At 34.0% G+C, this 18,951-nt stretch overlaps 1 protein-coding gene across 4 annotated transcripts in view; it reads right to left on the reverse strand.

The window, feature by feature from the left end:
- The window catches only part of NBEA (neurobeachin), a 474,839-nt gene that overhangs the window by 266,588 nt on the left and 189,300 nt on the right, over nucleotides 1-18,951 (reverse strand). For 3 of the 4 annotated variants that reach the window (XM_027650993.1, XM_027650977.1, XM_027650968.1), the window contains 3 exons: nucleotides 11,534-11,688; nucleotides 7,459-7,585; nucleotides 3,223-3,350 (listed from right to left, as the gene is read on the reverse strand). In XM_027650993.1, coding sequence (XP_027506794.1) covers nucleotides 3,223-3,350; nucleotides 7,459-7,585; nucleotides 11,534-11,688 — 410 coding nt within the window. The remainder of the gene's footprint in view (nucleotides 1-3,222; nucleotides 3,351-7,458; nucleotides 7,586-11,533; nucleotides 11,689-18,951) is intronic. The other variant, XM_027650984.1, reaches the window with a different exon arrangement.

Raw genomic sequence — 18,951 nt, forward strand, 5'->3', positions numbered from 1 at the left:
ATTTTAGTAATTAGTAATTTAGTCATTTTAGTAAGTAAATACATGACTCCTCATCTATATATTTACCAATAAATATATTCTGCCATGTCAGATTACTACTTGATAGGGTTCCTCTGCTACCAGTCACATTTGGGAATTTACATGAACAAACAAGAAAAATTAACAATTTTGAGTATGAGTGGTCTAAGTTTTTGGTCTAGACTAACCAGATCATTGCAGCCTATTCATTTCAACTCTAATCAAAGCTTAAGAAGCCACTTCGATATTAAGTATAATTTACTCAAACAATAAATCAGCCAGTCTTCCATGGCACAGAATGATGATACAAGCTAAAGGAAGATGAGGTGGTAGGATATGACTGCGAGATTTTTCACCAAAAGTTTGAGGCAGCTGAACTACTACAAAAAGGTGAAATCATAACTTAGTTATACGCACATTTACAAAAATATATTAACAATACCTATCTTAAAGCATCAGATATTCTGGAAAGTTTGCACAATTAACCTGTTTTAGAAGAATTAAAATGAATGTTGTTCTCTGTTCCATTTTATTTTGTGCTCTCCAGTATGCAAAACCTCAGCTACAAAAGTGTGGATATTCTTACCAATCTGAAAATGATTTAGTATTTCTTACACACACATGCACAAGAGCACTAGAGAGGGCTTCAGGAAAAAGCACATGCCATTGAGGATGTGTTCAGATTTTAGCAAAATCTGAACAGTGTTCAGATTTTAGCAAAATCTGATAGGTAAGACTTCATACCATAAGGAGGTTTTGAAAAACAGCAAAGGAGGGAAGGTATTACTATGTGTCAAGCTTGAATAATCAGAAAAAAAGGACATGCTTCAGAGAACACAACAGATAGTTACTTTTTTAATGGTGATCAATTTGAAAAACAGACAGTGCCTTAAGACTTAATTATATAAAGTTTATTTGCTCCTTTTTGACTGTTATGACTAAAATCTTTACATATAAAGCAACAAATTAAACTATTTCATATAAAACTGTCACGCTAATTACTGCTTGCCAGTAAAAAAAATCAAATTTCAATTATCAAAGCCCCACAGGATTTCAATGTACTCACGTATCTTGAATAACGTCACTTAAAACCTGTTTTGTAGAGTCATTACCTGGAGAGCACTTTCAAGTACTTCAAGGACCACCCCTGGCTTTCAGTAAGCAATGACAGGAAATTTCTCAAAGTAAATCAGGTATCAGACTAGGAGAGAATTTAGAATTCTCTTTTAAATTCAGTTCAGTTGAGATCAAGGGTCTCATACAGGTAATGAAGAAAGAAAAGATGAGAAGTATACAATGACTAAAAAAGCATCTCTATGAATTCTTTGCTATGAAGTAAAAAAGCAAAAGTATTTCATAGAGAGTAAACATAAATTCAAGTCCTACAAAATAAAAATCTATGATGTGCTTAGATTTTTTTCTATACAGATTATTATTTCAATATCTTGGAAGAAAGGACTGGTTTTGACAAATAAGGAATGAGAGAGAGTGATTGAAGAGAAGGTTAGATATAACATTAAGGAAACGTGATGCAGAGGACACTACTTGTTTTGGAACTTAGTGTTTGGTTTGTAAACAGTGTTTTCTGAGACTGAACTGGGAGGCTGAGTCATAGATGAGGCAAAATCTGGAATGACATTCCAAGTGGTTATCAGAAGCATGCTACAGCCAACGTAACATGTATTCTCTGGATAGGCAGTGAGATAAAATACTGATGTACAGTTGTGAGATTCCTGTGGCCTCTAGCTTTTCATTCTTTGTTATATCCTTGGAACTGTTGTAGCCTTGTTTATGCTATGAATCTGACCAAAAGACAAAATTAGAACAGCACTGCTGAAGAAATTTTTTAATCTATAAAAGAACTCAGGTGAGACCAAGACAATTTTAATTATATTGTATAAAAACTATAGTACCATTAATCAATTGCCATATGGAAAAGGATAATGCAAGGATAATGCAACCAACTTCACTAAGAGATTTAAGAATGTAATCCATCAAATATCTTACAGTGATCCCAATGTGCATCTCAGACCATTAACTTCAGGTGTCATTAAGTGAGAAGTGCAACTTACTCACAGCTATAAAATTAACAGTATAAAATACCTGAAACTTCTGTGAATTACTACACCATTCCTTGGTATTATTAAATAATAGTATTATTAAACAATAAGAAGACAAAAAAAGAAAAGGCTCTTTAGAAGATTTCAGTTACAAGATGCAAATATTTCTAGTAACAAGGGCCAACATTGTGAGGAATAATAACTGAGTCCATAGAAAAACTGTACACTAATGTTTACATAAAACATATGAATAATAGAAGGGGTTTTGGAATTTGAACACGAAGCTTTATTTTCTTCTGTGTAGATCTTCACCTATTATAAACCTTGCCTTAATGAGACTTTTTCTCTCAATAAACAGCACTACTGTGTGTAAGAACAATCCTCGAAGGAAAAAGTTTACTTGGTAGAATATATTCCTCTGAATATACGATGTGGGAGCAGGGCATGCTCATTCAAATTCCGCCTTCACTGTTTTAACTGCATTAGTAGTGATTCATTACTTTCTGCATGAGATTTCCATATTTGGACTTTCTGCATAATTTCTGCATTACTTGCTGCTTCATTTATGAGGCAAATTTTCTAACTGTGAAGTAGTAAAGACAACAAATAAAAACCCTAAAAAATCCTTGAAGGTGTTCAAGGATACTTTTCTTTAAAAGTCTTCACTTTTTATTCCCCTCTAGGGACAACTCTTTATCTGTCTGTGTGAATCAAAAAAACCTACCTCAGGAACTAACATCCCTACCAAATACAGATACATTCATCAATAATGTTGGAGCAGGGTCTTCCTTTTACTTTCTTCTAATGGAATTGATTATACTTTTTAATTGTATTTTTCACTATTTTCTCAAAGTCAGGCTGAAGCACTGAATTATTCTGAAGAGGGAAAGGGAAACTATAGAGAGGTTTTTGCATTCTAAGCTACAGGATGTGTCTTTACAGAGCAATCTCAAGGAAAAAGAGGTTCCAAAATTATCACTTTTAATTTCTTTGAATGAAATGAAATGCAAGGAATTGAAATCACAACATATTAAGGACCGATTATTTATCAAAAATAGTTACATAAAGTCTAGTGAAACTGAAAAATTGTTCATATCAGAAGACTAATAGTTAAAATAATATAATCTTATAACAGAAACAGTACCTTCAATCAATAGCTCTTGTCCATGACTGCCCAACAATGTTCGGGACAGGAAAGGGGCAAAATCAACAAAAATTTCTCGCAGGAGAGGGGCCACTTTTTCTAAGGCTCTTTCAAGCTTTGCAGTGATACTGTGAAAAAACAGAGACCATGATTGGAAGAATATTTCATAATAGAAGTTAAAAAATTATTTCAAATCATACTTGTTTTTAAAAGTTGCTGTAAGATTCTTCAGAAAAGAGGATGCTCATAATTTGTTTAAACATTACAGTTTTTAAATTGCTTTAAGTAAATGGAAATGCCATGTCAGCAGTGTGTCACCCTCATAAATTCTACAGCATTTGCAGAGTACTCCAGAACAAGTAAAATTTTTACTCTCATTTTCAAACATGACATGAACAATGTCAGATATTCAAGTTAAGTCTATTTCACCTATCTCAGCTTATCCACATATCATAATTTTATATACATTTGAAAGCTTGAAAAGAGAGCTCTTTTATTCGCCCAAAACAATCACAAGCAACTTGCTTGTTTGTTCAACATTTGCTATTGCAAGGAAGTATCTGAGAGAGTATTCTAGCAGATATCAAGAGAACCAATAAACTTTTCTTCAACTTTGAGGGAAAATGATCGCTTTGCCTTGGCATTTATATTTCTCTGCCTCCTGAGACTCTTTGAAGCATGGTATGTTCCTTAATTTCTCCTTGTGTTGTGACTTCCGTTTGCTTCTTAAATACCAGAAATAATATTTCTTTGTCTGGGAATACAAACCTAGCAAAAAGTATGAGAACATCAGCACGCTAAGGGTTGTACTGTTTAAGGGTCTTTCTTCCCTTTTAAACTTGACAGAGTGTAACACTTTTGCCCTCTGGAACTCTTATGCCAAGGTTAAAAACCTGAGGTGTTATCTTAAAGAAATAAACTGTTACTTTAAAATGGAAAGGAAATTACATACATACCCTAGTCTACTAAGAATTTTTGCTGTTCATTTTAAGATTGCTGTGTTTTTATTGTGTTTGCATTATGGCACCAAAATATTGGCATTTAAAAATGCAGTTATAGGAAGAAGTAACATTTATTGACAGAATCTAAGAGAATGATCACTGACATTTAAATTTTATACTTTATCTACTATCTATAAACACTAAATAAATGTAGACATTTTAATTCAGATCACATGAAGATCCCTACATTTAAAAAGAAAGCTGACATTATAAACACATTGGAAGTTTTCCTTCATTAGCATAAAATTACTTTACTGAACTCCTATACCTTATTTTCTTTTACTGTGCTGCGGTTTGATTTGAAATTCAGATATTGATTTTCTAATACCCTAAAGGATGGATTCATATCACCAGCCTTTGTTTTAAAAGACTATTTGAAGTAAATTTCACTGTGGTAAAGCCTCTAGTGACAAAGCTGAAAAAAAATTCAAATTCCAATGTTTTTAAATTAATATCAATTTTTATTTAAGAATCGAGTAATATTGGAGGTGTGGATATGCTATTAATCAACACCTTGGATGAGCTACTAATAAACACCTTATTAGCAAATGGGCAGCCGATGGATCTTGATTACAATGGGCACATTAATGGTCAATTTGGAATAATATTCTGTGAAAAAATGAGATCAAATGTTAGTACTTTTAAAAAATGCATATCAAAGGACAGGAATTGATATTTAAATAGAGAAAGAAGAAAAAAATGCTTTTCCTTGGTGCATTTACATGTTGAACACTGACTAGTGTTCTGGTCCTACAGTTCCAAAAAGAACAAGCAAAAATGAAGAAATAAATTTACACAGCTATCCAAAACAATTTTTCAGGGAAGCAGGTGGCCCATCCACTACTTTTCCTGTACTCACCCATACAAAGGAGTGAGACTCAGCTGATTCTACAGCCATTTCTAACTTTTATTATACCTTATAAAGTATACTGCAATCATAAGGGAATCCCTATGGAGATTAATGTAACTACTTTTCATGTATGAACTAAGAGATTTTAAGGGGTTTCCGTAAAGAAATAATATTTTGGTTTTTCCTCTCCATTTCTGGACATTCAAGGCAAATCAACTCTTGATAGCTTCCAAATTCAAGATTATTTAATTTGCAGGTTAAAGGCAACACACATCTGAAAATAAGCTATATATAAATATATATTATATATATTATATACATTATTATATTTTATGTATAATATATACAGTATACATTCATAATTTATATATATATAAACAATATAATTTATACATAGAAAGGTGATAAACTTTGACAGAAAAGATTGAAAGACCACAGTAGCAACATCAGATTAAAAGAAACACTTCTAAAACTGTGAGCAAAAAGACTCCTATGGACAATTCTTACAACCTACTCCTTGAATTGATCACAAGGAAGTACAAAGAGAGGTGAGGGCATAAACTGTCCCAGTCGCAAGCATGCTACCTTCCCAACCTCATTCCAAGTCAAACCTCTATCTCCAAACCAAGACTAAAATCCACCTTCATTCTCCTCCTTACTTTGCTCAGTCTACAGCCATAATCAGCTCTTTTCTTATGCAGTTGCTATAAAGAAAAGCTTAGATAAGTTAGCTTTCACTTCATGCTCTCTGTCCCCACAAACAAGTCTGACTTTTAATCTCATAAAAGATAAAGCACAGTGAATTCATATGACATTACAAAAAATAATATATTATCAAAATAAAGGTTGTTTCTTAGGCAGAGGGGGTGGGGCTGGGGAGTGGTCAGAGGAAAGGAAAATAAACCCAAAAGACATTCCTTGGGTTGATTAGATTTTAAGTTATTTACATGTCAGTCACTAATTTAAGCTACTACTCAGAGTACAACTACTTTTGCGTTCAAATTCTGAATTCAAAATTTGCGTTCCAGATTGTGCAACTCAAGTTTTTCTTTGATTCCAGGACAAAAACTTTAAAAATGTCTGTGAAAACACAAGAACATTTCATTGTTTAAAATAACTGAAAAGGAAACTAATTAATGATCCAACTGAAATTTAACATACCTATTTAATTTTACCAATTTAATTTTAATATGCATATCTGAATTTTAAAAAAGATTTCACCCTCAGAGAAGCATTGTCCTAGCATATGAAGACAAGAAGCAAAAAGGAGTGGTTTAATTACACCATAATTTTATTAACTTGCCTCATAAAACTGTCAAGCAATAAATAACATCATACAAATGGTCATTCTCTCCTTGAACATTTGCAATTTTTGCAGTGGAGCCAACAGTCCTTCTGCCTTAAACCTATGTCTGCACCCATTGCTGTGATTTCACCTGCACCACTCACCTGACCCTTCAGATAGGACCAGCAAAAAAAAAGGCATTTTTTGTCACTCTGTTTTAAATCACTGAAGCACTGATATTTTTTTTATGGTTACATAGGACCCTTGATTTAGGTTTATTTAATTTTTAGTTCATTTGGGAATGAAATCTCTTGTTCATGAGCTTCTAAGCTTGTTACCTCATGAACAGTTAATAAACAGCTAGTTTGCTCTCTCCACTCCAAAATTCTTAAAAATATACCTTGCAGTGGCCAGCCAACTAAGGGACACTTGGCCACTCCTTAGTACATCCTGTGTCAGCTTCATAGGGCAGACATATGTGCCCCTTGAAAAGGTAAAAAATTTGTCTTTGGAGTGTGCTGCAGCAAAACTGAATACTTGTACACAGCAATAACCTATTATACCAGATATTTAGTAGGAATGTCAGAAGGCATTTTCCTGGCTGCCAGTCAGCGTAAGAGAGGTATTAGCTACCCGACGGCACGGATCTCTTGCCAAACCAACTCAGACCTGGTGCATCACTTAGCTAGCTGCACAAACACAGGTCTGGTTTTGTCCTCTCCAGTTTAACTAAGGCTTTCACTTGATCAGAAGAGGTTGAGTCTCTCTTTCCAGTTGCTAGTGCTCCATTATCAAATTGTGCTCACATGTTCCAATTCATGCTATCATCACCGTACAAAGTAAAAAGCCAGTTAACTGAAAAATGACTTTTAATGAAGTTTTAGTGTCTGGCACAGTTTGAATAACTTAGACTCTTCAGTTGAGCAAGTCAGACTTTTCAGTGAAGTGTTATTTTAGTATATACATTCTTAGTAACAAAAAGTTACATATAGTACAATGTATAGAACTACAATAACGCACATTAGGTGAGCTTTTTTTTCTTTTTACACTACTTTTGGAGGAGAAATTATAATTAATATAAAAAGACAGAACTTGTGTACCTCATATTTTCAGCTGAATCCTCTGGCATTGGAGCAACAGTTTGGACAGCTGGGAGATTTTTGCTGGTAGCACCATTCACAAAGCTGGATGACGAAGAGGAAGAAGAAGATCCTGAGTCTACTGCACCTGTCCCCCAAAAAACACAGATCTTAATTCAGTCTAAAGAAACAAAACTTTTAGAGGCGTTAATATAGTCCTTGTATTATTAATCTACTTCTAAGTAAGGAAGTAGTGTTATTTACTATAAAATAATGAACACCATCCCATATAATTATCATACCAATTAATACCTTATTTAGCTACTATAAAAATAATAAACTTAAAAAGCTATTGAAAATCAGGCAAAATAAATCCTTACCTCATTTTCATTATTCCCAAATTACTTTTCAAAGTTGAAAACATTTTTACATCATCCTGTAAAGCAAGATCTTTCTAAAATAAAGGTATACTTAAGATAAGATTGAGTGGAGAACAGAATTTTAATTTTTTTTTTGAAAATATTTGTATATACACACTTGACTGCCCAGTTGCAACTATAGGCAGAAAATAAAATACAAATTAAAAAATGACGGAGAGGACAGAAAATTTATGTCTCTTCAGGGAGTAATGGGGGAAACTAGTGTCTGAGGTGTATTAAGGCTCTAATTACAGTTTTTATGTTTCCTTTCTCAAGTCAAGGAGAATTTTAAGATCTTAAAAGTAGGGAAGGCAGTGGTGGTATCATTTCAGTGGGTTGTGAACAGCTGCCCAGAAAAAAAAAGATTCAGACAGAGCATACATTTATACTTTAAGTGATCTGGGTCAGAGCTAAGGGCTAAACTTAGACTCTAAATGCCAATCTATCATGTTTGCTGAAACGGTACTGTGAGTTCAACCTCTTTGAAGCAAACCAGCAAAGGCTCAGAGTGGCCATGAGCAGTGAGAGTGCTGTGATAAATGCTGTCTGTGTTCTGCTGCACAGTCCTTCTGCAACACATCACTGCAAGAGAGGTAGCAACAAACAGTCTTGTACTTGGAGTTCAAAGCCTGAGGGACTGCAATGCTACTAGAGATGAGGCTGACAGGCAACAAGATTTATCCAAGTTAGCAATGAGGGGCGGATGCCCCCTGTTTAGAGATCAATGACATTATTCTGGCAATTTTAAAAATTGTAATTGTTAAGTCCTTATTGCTGGTCAGTTTTAGCAGTTGACACAACACTGTCCTTTGCATTACACAGGTATATATTCTTTTTCAGTTTCCTGCAGAGATCTACAAAGCATTTATAGATTCTTCACTGTCTAAGCAGTCAGCCAGTAGTGAAGAAGAAGTCATATGCTGGTAATAGTGAAAATTTTTCTGGCAGCTGGTATGATTTTTATTTTTTTTTTATTTTCCTTTAGATAATTTTTAATGACAAAATAATTAAAGACTAGAATTTTGACTGGCTCATTTAAGAACATTTACGTTCAAAAGAGTTTCAAAATGCAGCAAGATTTGCTGGGCTTGCTGACACTGGAGTAGCTGGTGAAGTTCCAGATATAGATTAGGAACTGATTTAGTTGTTTTAATAATGGGAGTGGGAGATGGATTGTGTTTTACACTGGGTGTTCTGACTTGGACTAAATACAAATTGTAAATGTACCCAAACATAACCGAGAAAGAAATGCAAAAATATAAGGTAGGCTATCTCTCCCAGCCTCAGAATCACAGTAACTTAACTGGGAATAGGATAGCTTAAAAAAGATTAAGGCTTCATATATATATATATTTGTGTGTGTGTATGTGCATTGGTATATTTATATTATTTATATATTTATATTCATATATACATTGACAATACATATTTTTATTGCTTCTTCCCTTTTTCTTCCAAAGTAAAATTTTCTTCATTAAGGATGTTTAAAAATGCAGTTGCTAAGTTGTTTAACCAGTTAGGCTTCCAGAGGAGAAGGTCAAACAGAGCTGGAACTAGTGGATTAACATAGAAGTGAGAATCAGGATACGAATTACAGAAATCCAATCTAAAACCTATAAAGCCAGTTTCTTACATAAAGAGATGAAAGAAGAAAACCTATCTCCCCAAAGATACACTCAAAGAACTAAAGGACTTCAGTAACATACATCTCATTAAATTGTGACAGTGACATTGACTATGACAGCGATGGCAGGTGGAATGTAAACACCGATTGCAATCCATGAATAACTGAAAAAAACACCTTTCACACAAGTCCAACACAGAAAATGCCTCATAGATATAACTGATTTTCTAGCATATCTGTGACATACTGTAAAAACAACTGTAAATAGGTTTGGGAGGACATCTAGTGTTTCTAAAAAATTGCATTCTGTTTCTTTACCATAGTAAAAAACAAAAAATAATTTCATAGACTACAAGTATATAAACCAGAAAGTATCTGGATACTTTATCTTATATCTCAAAAACTGACATACATGATTCACTGTTTTGACTACCATAGGCATACCTTAATTAAAAAGGGCAAAAGCATCACTTTAATCTAATAGATATTTGAATGCTTTCAGTGTGATAATACTTATATTAACTGTCATTAATGTGTTTAGCATTTGTAAAACGTTAATATAAAATTCAAATCTTCAAAAATTCAAATCTTCATAAAATGCTTTACTAAACAAATTCAGTACACATATAGTTCTAATTAAATCTGATACTTGCTGAAATTCTATCAAATCAATACTTTTCCTTTAATCAAGCTAATCAATAGATTAGGAATCAAAACCAATTGCATTTAAAAAAAAATAGCTATAAAATCTACCAAAATAAGCAGCCTTTAATCCACAGTCAATGAACAATGGCATCTGCAATACTGTCCTCTACTAAGAAAAGTATTGGGAAAATGACTGATTTTAAAATGCAATTACTTACAAACAAGAACTACTATACTCCAGTCAAAACAGTTCAAATCTTTCATCAGTGAGAAGACTGAAAAGGTTACTACTAATCAGTATCATTTGGAAAACAGGGGTTCCATTATAGGATATTTTTTCATGACATAAGAATACCTAAAAGGAAATCCATTCAAGATTAACAGATTTGTCTACACAAATGCAACTGCTCATAGAAGTGATAACATTATTCAGAGCATTCATTCCTTGCATCTGCCTCAGGATAATTAGATTTAAAGATTTTATTTTATCCTTAGAAAAATCAAAGTTCTATTACCAGGTATTAAAGGCAATATGCAAAAGGAAAGAAAAAAAAGAGTGTCTTCATATTACTCTACATAGCAGAAGGATGCCAAAAGCTTCCCCCTCTATTTACTGCAACCCCAGGGAGATTTTCACATATCTCAACTCTTGTGATATCCTTGAAGAGAGCTCTTCTCTCAAGTGCTTTTGCTTATTTTAGAAAGAAAACAGACCATAGCCAGACATTTCAAAGGATTTTAAGTAAATATCAGCTGCTATTTGTAAGGATTAATTTCTCAATGGAAACATTTCTCCATGGTCAACAGGCTCCTTCATGATAGATAATCCCATTATTACTATTATAAATAATTAAAAAAGAAGGTCTAGTCCTCCTTCTATAGATCACAATAAACAACTACCGCTAAGACATGAGTACAGTTAAATTAAGTAGTTTCTTACTGAAAAACCTTCAAAAAATCATGGTATAATTTTAATTGACAAATAGCAATTGTCCAAAATATTCACCTTCACAGTCTATGATATATTTATTAAGTAGCAACTTGTCTTTTCTTTCTTTGATAAATAAGGAGGGATTAATTGGTACGTATCACATAGAGATCCTCTATTGCAGAGAGCAAGAAAAGTTAGCTCATTTACCTGCTAATCTACACTTACAAAAAAATACTGAGGCTATGTATTAACTTATTTAAGGCTGTGCAAGCTCAGTGTGCACTATCAAAGATTATAAACATAGACCAAGAGAAAACACAGTCTCTAATAAAGGCCAAGATTTAATCTTTCCAGGTTTTATTTCTGAACTACAAAAACAGCAACAAAAAGATGATTAAAAAACAAAACACCACTAAAGGTAACAAAAAAACCCAAACAAATAAAAATGAGGGTCACAAAAATATTTAAGGACAATACCTGTTGTATTAATCATACTTTTTGGTGTAGCTCCTGTTGCAGCAAATATATTAGGTGTACTACCCGGTGGCAGTCCGCTCCCAGCTGTGGTAGCTCCAACAGTGGTAACAGCCAGACTACCTGGAGGGGGTTTCTTTACTGGTACAACCACACTCCTATGGAAAAAGAAACAGCTGATTATTAAAATTGCACAACAGAGCCAGGAAGAATTTTGATGGGTTTAGACTGCTGTATAATTCTGTTGCTGAGGAATACATAGCCCTGTAAATTTTCTGAACCTTTCTGAAATAGGGTAAAACTAAGTTCACAGGCCCCAAAATCATACTCCTATCCTTTGTCTGCAGCTTCATGAGATTCTGAGAAACTTAATTTGTCTTTCATTACCCACGAAATGGAAACACCCCACCTCTTCAATGATATGTTGAGAACACTATCACCTGTGTTCTAGATTTGCAAAGAAAATGTTAACTGTCGGAAATTATGTCAGCAGTCTAGCAGTCTATATGCATGTTGTCTTAATGAGTATGTTAATTTGTTGATCTTACTGAAGTTACCTAAGATAAAATTTTTTTTTTTAATCATCATAACATTGGAATACAGCAGTTTATTCTTCAGTACTGTGAATATATCAGTCTTCCAAACATAGCTGACTAACAAACATAGTTTTGGACTCAGACTTCTGGAAAACCTTTATACTTATCTAGATCAATAGCACATGATGGACATTGATCAGCAAAAATGCAACACAATGAATATTTGCTTTCACAATATTGATATTATTATGGTTTAAAAAGCAGTCTTGAATATTTGAAGCTTTTAAGAAGAGAAGAGGGCTTTCATATAAAAGAATACAACCTAATACCAAATATAAGTAGAAAATACCGCATTCCAACAAACACTTTTTCACCTAGTGTTAAAACATACTCTTCTTTTTTTAAAAAGTTTGAAAACTAAAGGAATTGCTCTTAGGAGACAATATTTTTTCAACATTGGACAGCTGTCATAGTGCATACAACTATATTGACATTTTTCTATTTAATATTTTTTTTTATCTATGAGAAACCTTGCTCTTAAAAAGTCTATTTCGGTAGAAAACGTGAGTGAAAAACAAAAACGAGACATATCATATTGGGATAATTTTGAACAGTATATTTTCATCATTATTTACATGTTTTCTGTTTAAGCAGATACACTCTTCATTAAAATTAATCATTGTGATAAAAAAAGAGCAATTATTTAGGGTAATGAGGAAATTATTTAGGGTAATAAGGCCACATTTTGCTCAAGAACTTTCTTTGGTAATTATTTTGTAACACTTCTGTGTAAATAGGATGGCAAATGATGAATCAAAAGGTGTGGTACAATGTTTTACAGTAATGTACCCTGTTCCTATAGGTCTGAATTTTCAGTCTTCCTGAATTTTAAAGGCCGGTGATGACAGTGTACAAAACCATCCATAAGCATTGTTTTTTCACTCTTTTTAGACGGGTTACAATGCCAGTTGATGTCTTTGCATTCTGAACAACAGCTTTACCCCTACCTTGAAGCACGTACTTTTAGAAAGGTAATTCTAGGCTTATTGATGTTTTTTTGTGTCATTCAATTTAAATTAGAAGAAGATGAATTTGAAAACACAATAGCTATTGATTAAGATAAGTGACCCTAAAATAATTGCTTTTGTCTGTAGTTAATAATCTCTTACAATCGTTACTGATATGAAGTGCTTACATAGCAGCAGCTACAGCTGAACAAAGCTGTGTCTACAGGGGTTAGATAAATCTGCTCCATAACACCATGAAATTTCCTAAAATTAGTTCCAATCCACATACAAAGATCTCTAGCTCAATTAATACTTCAATCAAATATTTGAGTTTGGCTTATTCATGAATACTGAATAAGTACTCAAGAGCAGAGTCCCTGTAGTGCCATAGAAACACAAGAAGACATTAGGACTTGTATCTTAAGTGGGAGTATTTCCCAAATATATTAATTTCAACACGAAACTACTGTCCTTACCTACCACCTTTGTTGAGAATTGCAATAGAAAGGCTAAGACTGGTGTGAATGAAAAAGGAATGGGAATATCTGGGTGCTGAGGTACAAGAACAAAAGACACGGCATGAAAAGGCATCTTTGACTGGCCTATGCTAATAGCACATGGTTATCAGGTCAGCAAGACCACAGGCAAGTGAGTAGCTTCACAAGATAACGCAACCTTGAAGACAAGACCGGTGAAGAACAATGACTTGAAGAGCTTGGGAAGGACAGAGAGACTGTTGGCTGGTCCATAAGGGGGAAAAAAAAAAGGCATATCCAAAAGCTGGAAAGAGTTGCTGACATATGAAGAACCGAGGAGATGTGAGGAAGACTTTATAGATTTCATCCCATGCTCTCCCTGCCATTGGACCTCCCATCTGGATGCAAGCAGGAAGGATGCCTGAAATGCTGGACAGATTCTTTAGACACATGTTCATTCTAGTGTTTGAAAATGTGAGACAGTGTGAGTGGATGACATCTCTTTTGGTTTGGGTTTTATTTTAAGAAAACAATTTTTCCCTCATATAAGGTCTGGTATTGGTATCTGCTAAATTGCCAATCCAATCACTGAAGAAGTATTTCTTGCTTTCCCGTTACTTTTTTAAAGATGAAGATAAATTCAAGATCTTCCTCCTTACCTTCAGACAATTCAGTGGTCTTCCAGAGTGTGCAAAAGATCATCTAACTTTGCATAGAAAAGACCACATATGCCAGCTTTACTTCTCAGATGTATTAGAATCATAGGACAGTTTCAGTTGGAAGGGACCTTTAAAAGTCATCTAGTCCAACCCCCAAATGTACTGGCCTGCTATAAATGCAAAGATTCTTTTCTTATGAGTGTAGCTTAGGACTGAAAATAAGCTTCCAGAACAAGAAGGACAATCCTTCCCATATCCCACTAACATTCTACACATGGTTGGTATTATTTCATATGTCTAAATCACCACATTAAGACAGGCCAGGTGCTATTAAATTACAAACTATCAAGAAATATCAAGAGAAACCTCTCTACCATAAGAATAGGGAAAATCAGTGAGAGATTATCATCCCAGATTGAAAGAAAATGTAGCTTTCTGACATGTCATACATGGTGACCTTGTCAAAATGTCTCATTCCTACTGATAAAACAAAATGCAGCAAGTGAATAGAGAATGACATTCAGATAAAAGAGATAGAAAAACTATTTGAACAACAGAATAGAGTGGTCAAAAATGTGCAAAACAATCAGAGGGGCAGCAGAACGAGACAGGTGAAAGAAGATGACTGACTGCTTTCAAGTGAAAAAAAGTCTTTTAATGAATTAAACCACTCAAACAGCACATACAGTAAAAACAGGCAAATCAAACCAAAACAGACTTATGAAAAAAGTATGGCTATTTACTTGAGTATAATATGATTTGAGGAATGAATTTACTGTGATAGATGCCTTACATGTATCTGTCAGGCATTTGGGTTTTTCTATCATGGAGGAACAGAAATCTACAGACTGGAAGAAAAGAATACATACACTTCTATCATTTAATTTTAGGTCTTCTTTAGTACAATGTATTTCAGACTTCCTAAATGTTCCAAACTGGTCCGCAATTGTCCGAATCCCACCATCATGGTCTCAAATGATCCCCAATGATTTAGGCAGCAAAAATTTAGTAGCAATTGTCTGTAGCAACTGATTTCATTTCTTTGTTCATTGGGTGGTTTAAAACTCTAAATATAATTGTGACTACTAATCACGGTTCTGTTACTCCATGAGTATCCTTTACCAATTTTAAACCTAAGCCTGAAGTTATCATAATTCATATCATGCTCAAGGTGAGTGTTGTTGATTCAACTCACATACCACTTATGCATTGCTGGTTCATTAAATAACATCAGCAAATAGCTACAGGATTCTTCTGGGTTTTAGAAATTTGCATGAAATAAGTAGATGGAAAATAATGCCATTAATGCATTGAACTGCAAAAAGAGAAAATGGAAATTAAAAATAAAATACTTTCTCAAATTGACTTTACTTAAATATTTAGCTACCCAGTGCTGATGACAGACAAATCAGGTTATGCAGTGCTATATTTTCCCTCTTTCTCTGTGATTCACATTTTGTATCTCTTCTCCATTTTAAAATTTAAACGCTTTCCAACCTAATAACTCTGGTCAACCTAAAGGTCAGAGATAAGCCTTCAATACTGGATGTCTTGTGCTACCTATCTGAGTGGCAGCAATTAAATTAGGATCACTTTACTCTCTTGTGGGATATGTGAAATCTCTTAAGTCTGAATTAATATTTCTTGCTCCTCCTCTCCTCCCTCAAAGCAGCAGAAAGCATGAGGATTTTTCAAGAAGTATTCTTCAAAAAAGCAGCACAGATTTCAGGCAAGGTTTTCACAGAATTACTCCGTGTCAAACAGCAACTTCTGCCAGATGTTTGAGAAGAAATAACAGAAGAAAATGGCTGACAATTTGTCTTCTTTATTACATGCTAGCTTGTTCCTACCGTTAGCTACATTTAAGCTCTGAAAAGAAAGCTTAATATTTCTTCTCTGAAAGTTACTTATATTCTCCATATCTCTGTAGATGTCCAGTCCTTTATGAAACATGTATACTGTTGTACCCTCTGTTCTTCCTGAATTCAACCCTAGATTGTGTCCTGAGTCTGTAACATGTCACTGTTAGTACATACTAACAACACATTTTGAATCTTACTTTAGACAACCTTTTATTAGACTGACTGCATTAAAATAAGATTAATCTGAAATCTAGGAGGAAAGATGTAACTCAGAGGCAGTAGCCATGGAGAAGAAAAACTGGATTAAAAAAATGTGAGGTATACTGAAAAGATAGGGAAAGCTCACAGAAGGACATAATCTTTGAGACTTATGTAAATGAAACCTTAGTGTTGAATCTCTATTTATTATGAATTCTTTCAATTATTTGATACCATCCATTTATTAAAACATCCAAATCTTAAAGTACATGAAATTATCCTAATCTACTAAAAATTGCTTATTTCTAAATAGAAGAAAGCGAATCATCTCAGGTGCAGTTTTAGGACAAGGACTGGAAGTTCTTGGATCCTCAATCTTAGATCAAGCAGAAGAGTGAGGTACTCCCAATGAAATTCCCTCCTTTGCATTCAGAATAAATTAGCTGAAGCATCTAAAATGATCTAAAATATTGACAAGAAACAAAGCAAACAAAGTAAAAGATAAAAAAGCTAATTATCAAGAAAGATGACTGGTCTTAGCTGAATAGACAAATTGGAAATATTGGAAATTTATTAAGTTTGAAGAAAGTGAATAGAATGTAAGTGAAGTAAATGTCAGAAACATGATCAAATATAAAGAACCCAAAGAAGCAATCAATATGAGGCATAGGAAAGTATGAGTAAGGAATTTAATCTTGTATATATGATGCCAAAAAAAAAAAAGTAAAGGCTAAAAAGCAGCAATCAGTCCTGTAAAAGTCAATACAGTTTTAATAGTGATTTTACAGAGGCCTACTGGGGTAAAAAATCAAGACAAAAATCTAGTACAATTTTCATCTATATACCCAGTGAATTATATTAGAGAGTAGAGAGATGCTGGTTTCGCATCAACTTCAGGTCAGATATACTCCATGAATATGAATATGGAAAGACACACATTACACAGGTGATAAGAGTTTTGAAAGAGCTACCCTTGTACAGATTTATAAGTGATGGACATGGGGATTATGATTACAGCTTGAGGAAAATAAATCGAGGGTTAATATACCCGTTTTTCGTTGATTTGAACCTATTCATAAATTTAGGATGATTTTTTTTCTAAACAAAAAGCTGAGGTGGCGATAAGACTCTCAGTTTCAATGATAGCACCCATCTAAAAAAATCTCTATTAGAAAAAAATAGAGATGAGCAAGTGTAAGCTTCGGAATACAGCACTGGGTAGAATCACAAATAAATTCATAAACCATAATGGTCTAGGCTGCATCTAGTGGGACAAATGCAAATTGCCAAAAAAAAAAAAAAAAGAGAAACAAGAAACCCCCAAATCCTAAAAATCAATGACAGAGCCTGATTTTTGTCAGACAAAAGATGAGAAGGCAAAAAGGAATTATTGGTGAGTTATGCTCCATTAGTAGCAAATCTGGGTGAAAAAACGCTTTGTGTTTGCTTCTGGAAATGTCAACCTGGATGCCATTTTCAAGGAATTCAGTCTGACGTTAAAAGACATGTCATAACTTTGAGGATCCAGGCTCCAGTGTCCCCGAAATCTGTTTATATAGCTCATAATGTAATTACAGCTACCTTAAGACAGATGAGACAGAAGGCAGCAATATATTGAAAAGTAATTGAAAAATGCAGTTGTCCAGAAGCACTTGTGGGGAAGAGGTCTCTGAAAAGCTGCTCAAAGCTTCAGAGTTCGAAGTGAAATTTTTGATGTTGTCACTCTCAATCTATTGAAGAGCTGACAGACAATCAAACCCGTCTGGCTGCCTGGCAGCTCATTTTGCTGGCAGGTGGCAAACAATTAGACACACCAATTTGTGCCTCCTGATGACATTAAAGCATGAAACTAAGTTGTATGCAGGGCCTAGTGATTTGTGTGAAAGCATTTCAAAAATAATACTCTTTGCCGTGGCAACTCATTTCAGACTGCCACCTCCCATTACGGCTTTGAGTGGTGAAGACGACAGACTTGAGTTACGTGTGGTGCAAGGCCGCTTCTGTTCAATCCGTCATCAGCGCCCCCCGAGACCTCAATCCCCTCCTTTCATCAATATCACTTCATCATTTACATTCGACAGTACTTGAACTGCTGCATACATTAATTGCACACAAGTTCCATTTGACAAAACATGTTGGACACTTTTTCAGCTTTTACATTTTGTTTATGACTGCACAAATTCTAAGGAAGAATACACTGTACCTATTACACAATGACTCTTACGGACATATTAGCAACATACAATTGGAAGAACATGCAGAGCAAAACACTCCATATGAAATGCTAAAATAGAATTCTCAATTTCAATTCTATTTACAGGAGTTTGCTTTACATGGCGTTTACTGGCACATAAAATCAGTGATCATAGTTAAAGAAATATCTTTAAAACAATGAAGATACTGTTATTTTTCTACACATTACTTATTACCTCAACTCTTTTTTCACAAGGCACTCAGACATCCAAATGTAAAAAAAAAAAAAAAAGACAAAAAAAGAAAAAAATAGTCTAGCTTTACAAGGACTAAGAATATCTTTAGATTAAGGTGAAAAACGCATTTCTCTAACCTAGATTTGCTTATAAATATGGAAACACTGTGTTTATTTTAAAAAACCTGAAACAAATAGAACCTGACAAAACAATACACTCCATTGCTCATGACTTTCCCTAGGGACAATAAAGAT

The sequence above is a fragment of the Corapipo altera genome, unplaced genomic scaffold (assembly GCF_003945725.1).
Source record: "Corapipo altera isolate COAL_440 unplaced genomic scaffold, ASM394572v1 0, whole genome shotgun sequence".
Classification (NCBI taxonomy): domain Eukaryota; kingdom Metazoa; phylum Chordata; class Aves; order Passeriformes; family Pipridae; genus Corapipo; species Corapipo altera.